Source organism: Helianthus annuus, chromosome 4 (assembly GCF_002127325.2).
Source record: "Helianthus annuus cultivar XRQ/B chromosome 4, HanXRQr2.0-SUNRISE, whole genome shotgun sequence".
NCBI lineage: Eukaryota > Viridiplantae > Streptophyta > Magnoliopsida > Asterales > Asteraceae > Helianthus > Helianthus annuus.
In genome coordinates this window covers 194,921,134-194,926,613 of record NC_035436.2, presented here as the reverse complement: position 1 = coordinate 194,926,613, position 5,480 = coordinate 194,921,134, and the positions used below count along the sequence as shown (strand labels likewise).

The 5,480-nt window shown below is 33.6% G+C and overlaps 1 protein-coding gene across 2 annotated transcripts; it reads right to left on the bottom strand.

Annotated features, from left to right (window-relative positions):
* Positions 1-1,298: 1,298 nt before the first annotated feature.
* Positions 1,299-4,993, bottom strand: LOC110937728 (AT-hook motif nuclear-localized protein 1). 2 transcript variants are annotated; one of them, XM_022180183.2, is made up of 7 exons: positions 4,847-4,993; positions 4,706-4,743; positions 3,759-4,159; positions 3,196-3,257; positions 2,992-3,123; positions 2,762-2,923; positions 1,299-1,825 (listed from the first exon to the last, which is right to left on the bottom strand). In XM_022180183.2, the coding sequence occupies exons 3-7, from the start codon at positions 4,156-4,158 to the stop codon at positions 1,541-1,543; spliced, it is 1,041 nt and encodes a 346-aa protein (XP_022035875.1). In that variant the 5' UTR covers position 4,159; positions 4,706-4,743; positions 4,847-4,993; the 3' UTR covers positions 1,299-1,540. The 2 variants fall into 2 exon arrangements, with proteins under 2 accessions (XP_022035875.1, XP_035844631.1); XM_035988738.1 differs by having other exon boundaries at positions 2,762-2,920; positions 3,031-3,123.
* Between the last annotated feature and the right edge of the window lie 487 nt (positions 4,994-5,480).

The window sequence follows — 5,480 nt, the reverse complement described above, 5'->3', positions numbered from 1 at the left end:
AGTAAATTTTTGTTTACTACACAATTTTTGGTTACTACACAAATAGTTGTAGTAAATTTTTGGTTTGAACGACAAAAAATAGGTCGTTAAATAATTGTCAATAGATGCCATGACAAAAACTTTTGATGTAGTAGGTATATCTACATGACAATTGTCGACACAATTCGTCGATGAATTGAATTGGAAAATGAAATCCATTTTAGTAGTCATTTGTTGACTAGATTTTTTGATTACAAGAATCATTTGTTTGCGATAGTATAAATCATTTGATTTCGATATTGGTTAATCGATTATGTTTGTGTTTGTTTGTAAAACAGTTGTTTATAAAAATGCTTAAGGAGATATTAATATAAATATTTCAAAGTAATTTAAGAGTCATGTAGATATACCTAATACATCAAAAGCTTTTGTCATGGCATCTATTGACAATTATTTAACGACCTATTTTTTGTCGTTCAAACCAAAAAATTACTACAACTATTTGTGTAGTAACCAAAAATTGTGTAGTAAACAAAAATTTACTAATAAAATTGTTAGTCAAAATGACAATTCGTTTCTCGACAACTTACAATAAGTTTGTCATCTATACCTTGGTATGGCATCTTTTGACAAATACCAAAATTATGAACGATATTGTTTGATTGAACAAACCTACTACTACACAAAAGTCAACAAATGAGGACTATGTTAGTAATCAAGAAATTACTACAACTATTTGCTAGTAACCAAAAAATTACTACGAGGACTATGTTAGTAATCAAGAAATTACTACAACTATTTGCTAGTAACCAAAAATTGTGTAGTAAACAAAAATTTACTAATAAAATTGTTAGTCAAAATGACAATTCGTTTCTCGACAACTTACAATAAGTTTGTCATCTATACCTTGGTATGGCATCTTTTGACAAATACCAAAATGAATAAGTTTGTCATCTATACCTTGGTATGGCATCTTTTGACAAATACCAAAATTATGAACGATATTGTTTGATTGAACAAACCTACTGCTACACAAAAGTCAACAAATGAGGACTATGTTAGTAATCAAGAAATTACTACACCCCCCCCCCCCCCCCCCCCCCCCCCCGCGACCCCGATTTAAAATCTGGCTTCAAAGACTAGTGTGAGAGTTGAAGTACATATCTTTCAAATGATCATGAATATATTTACTCTCTTCAACATGCATGTAAAGTGTCACAAGTTGCATATATAATTTAGTATCTCTTTTACATGTATGAGATTCTTGATATGCATGTTCTCCATTCAGTTATTTATTTCTAGCAGCAGCAACAACAATACAACAAGCAACAATAACTCATTCCCATTGATTCCTAAAAGGGTTCAAAAAACAAGCAACAACAACAATCACCATACAATATCAATAACTCCTACCCTTTGACTTTCACTTTGACTTCTAAAAATAAGCCACAATAAGATTAAAAACCCTTGTTAACCTCAAATATCCTAGCATCTGCCACTATGCAACTAAAATCAGTTAATCAATGAACAAAGTTATAAAAGAGCAATAGATATGACACAACTAATCTTCATTCAATGACACATTCATGTCCGTAACAGCTCTTCTCCAATCATGCACGCTTACAGTTGTGCGGTTCTCTAGTTGGAAGTTATGCGTAGGGGTAGAGTTGGGATATTCTGCCTTGGGACTTACTCGCGCATGCTCGTTTAGGTTCTGATAGTCCACGTCAGCACGAGATTCAGTGAGGGGTAGGGTGGGGGTCAGGGATTTAATGATTGGCTTTTGTTTTTTCGGTTTTGGCTCAATTGGACTGCCTATGTGCGGTAGAAAACTGGCAACAACAACCTAACAAAAACAATACACAGGAAATTAGACGAAAAAAGTCTGTTTTTAGAGGTGGAATTGAGTAAAGGTGCAAACGAGCCGAGCGGAGCCGAGCCCGAGCTTTGTTATGAGAGCTTGAGCTTTGTTTTTAAAGCTTAGGCTCGTTGGTAGTTTCTCAAGCTCGAGTTCGGCTCGTTTATTATCTATTAATAAAAATAATATAAATAATAGACTCGTTTAGGCTCGCGAGCTCTATAAATGAAACTCAGGCTCGTTTACTAGAATAGCTTATTTTTAAGTTTGGGCTCGGCTCGTAAACAAGTTAAAATAAGTTTGATCGGCTCATTTACGAGACAACTTTAAATAAGTGGTAAACGCTATTAAATATTAATATAAACTAATATTACACTAAGGCTTGACGAGCCTGACGAGCTTCACATGCCAGGCTCGAGCACGGGCTCGATAAATAAACGAGCTTTATATTTGGCTCAAGCTCAGCTCGGGCTCGATAACGCTCAAGCTCAACTCGTTTGGAGCTTTTTATCGAGCCGATCTCGAGCCGTTTGCACCCCTAGAATTGGGTAATGGGTCAAAACAGGTAGCTTTTATGTGTGGGTCAAATCTGTTAGAGTTGACCCGCCAACATATTTTTGGCCAACTTTTGAATCTTATATATCATTTTGGTAATAACATAGTTTTCTAATATAAAAGGTTTCGGGAAGCTGTAAGTGAAAATATGTATGAAAGGCTCATTTGACCATTTCCTATATAATGTATCAAGTATTAACAACTTAGTATGCTAACTATGTATGGAATTTATACATAAAAATATATGTCGGTTGGTCAAACCAACTTGACCCGTTACTCAATCCGCAGCAGTGAGAAGTGGAAACACGAAAGTAAACTGTACCAATGTGTGATCATGAACCATCAAAAAAAGTAAAATAAACGGTGTACCTGAACGGGACCAGCAGCGGTGAGAACTCCTCCAAGCTGGCCCCCAACCACACGTCCATCAGGGCTCGATAACGTTATGCTCATCTTAGTTTCACAAGATGATAATCCTCCAAACTCGCCTGGTGTGAAAGATCCAGATAACGAAAGAATTTCAAATCTTCCCTACAAGAAACCATATATTTCCGTTAAATGAAATAATTTCACAGAATTATTCAAATTACGTTCCTCACCTCATATGTTACGGTTCCTACAGAAGAACTGGCATGGCGCAAAGTCACATGTGAAATAACACCGATGGCTGAGAGAATGCATACTGACCGAGGCCCGTCTTTAGTAAACGAAATGATTTTAGAGGTAACATCCTGCAAATATAACTAACGATTATTCAAAAGCGCAACGACTATGGTATGCATTTTTATTTCAGGTCAACATACCTGGCCCGGATTAACAGTAACCATGTGAGGCGTAAAACTTCCACCAGATGCAATCCTGTCACCTACAATTTTAAATATTAATTTTGTTAGATAAGTTGATACAAATCATACAAAATGAAATGTAGACATTAGACAAATTATGTCAATGGTACCAATGAAAGTGGTTGACTATTAGTCAACAACATTGGCGTAGCTTAGTGGGGGCGGGAGGGGGCGGCCGACCCCATGAACTTTTCGCTTAGTAGTGGAGAGTATGTAGTTTTTGTATAGAATTTTTTGGGTATATACGTTTTTTACCCCCCGGTTTTATAGAAACTTTTTGGTATATATGTTTTCGACCCCTGGTCGGAAATCTCAAGCTTCGCCACTGGTCAACAGAGTCATGATTTAAACTGTAGTATAGCTTTTAACTCAAAACAATCATAAGTACCATAATGCCAGATTAAACCATAATATGTAACATACTAAAATGTATCAAAATGAAACTTTTGGTTATATATTAGTAAAACTTAAATGAATATCACCTAAAGTTATTAATATGAACATGATATAAAAAACATTACCTAAATCCTTACTCCCATAACCATGCTTTGACTTGGTCTCTACAGAACTCATTTTCACTTTCTTCTTCTCACCAAACAAACTGCCACCACTTCCTTCCGAATCACCAAACTTTATCTCCGAGTAACCACCGGATATTGGCGGGCCCGCAGCAGAGATGGGAATCGGTGACAATGTGCGGCCAGTCTCGCCACCACTACCAGCAACCACCCCGTCTGGGCCATATTTCCTTGGCCTACCCCTCTTCTTCTTCACCAGGCTTCCACCGCCCATAGGCGGTGAAAAACCCGGTGGCCCGATCAGCAGAGTAGAGTTATCGGTCCTTGGAGCCAATTGGTAGCTTGATGGAGCATCCGGTGCTAATGTTTCTACTGCTGGCCTCATATTTTCAGCTGAATCCATGCTAAATATTCAAAAAAAAAATTAATAATAATTAAAAATTGAATTCCTTCTTCTCTAAATATTCAAGAAAATAATAAAATTTTCATTCCTTCTTCTCTAAATATTCAAATATATATATATATAAATTTGAGTTCCTTCTTCTCTAAATATTCAAGAAAATTATAAAAGTTGTATTCCTTCTTCTCTAGATATTTTTTTTTTTTAAATATATAAAACTTTGAATTCCTTCTTCTTTAAATAATCAAAAAATTATTAAAAAAAAATCGGCTTTATATGTAAATAATCCTATAATTACCGATCTTAGAAACCCAACTTTCAACTTTGATTTTGCCAGATATTAGTACAAAAAGAAAATCATACATTAATATATTAAATCAACAAAAGCAGACTCAAGACTCCATAATCTTAAAAAAGACTTCATTTTTCTGTTTTTGATAATATAATAATAACAGAATAACTACAAAACCAGATGATCTAAAACTAGAAAAAGAATCATTCTACATTATCAGTAGTTCCAAGATAAAAAAATCAAAAGTTTAATACTTACACAGTAGTTTTTGCCAGAATCTCTTCAAATCAGGCAAGCTAAAATGCAGAAACAAAACAACAAAATAATAATTAAAACCCTAGAAACTGAAATAAAACAACAAAAAACATCTAAGAAACCAAATTTTGAACAACACATTACTGTTTTCGATGAAAATGAGGGAATTTCAGGGGCTGTCGGAGCAAAAAGAACACACTGAAACCCAGAAAAGAAACTACTGTGAAAATTTTCACAGGGGCATCGATTCTGTGTGTAAATGTAATAATAATAAAAAGAATATAGAGATAAATAAATATTGATTAAAGGGCTCAAAAGGTAATAATAATTCTCAAAAATAAATTGTTAAAAGTAAATTGTGATTAATTGAAAATTTTCAAGTCCGGGGTGAAAAGAAATGTTATATTTTTTTTATTTGATGCTACATACATATAATAAACTATTAAATAAAACATTTTTGCTATGAATATAAAAACTTATGGACAATAGTTAACTTTTAATATAGAACCAAATTTAAATAAAAAGTTACAATATACACACACACGCATAGCATATATAAAACCGGTAATTGTATATAAGTTATTTTATTTTTTATTATTTTCAATTTGTTATGTATAGCATTTTGTTGTATATTAATATTTTATTTTATAAAAACAAAGATCAACTTAAAGAACATAAAACCAATGGGTTAGTAGTCTATTAGCAAAGAAAAAGCATTTACCAAAACCTATATTCGAAGATTTTGAATTCAAGTCACATAGATGACAAAGAAATAGAT

Coding starts and splice junctions, on each gene's coding strand:
- LOC110937728 (XM_022180183.2), bottom strand. CDS start 4,158: ATGGATTCAGCTGAAAATATGAGGCCAGCAGTAGAAACATTAGCACCG. Junction 3,124..3,195: donor TTACTGTTAATCCGGGCCAG/GTATGTTGACCT, acceptor TTATATTTGCAG/GATGTTACCTCTAAAATCAT. Junction 1,826..2,761: donor CCGCTGCTGGTCCCGTTCAG/GTACACCGTTTA, acceptor TGTTTTTGTTAG/GTTGTTGTTGCCAGTTTTCT.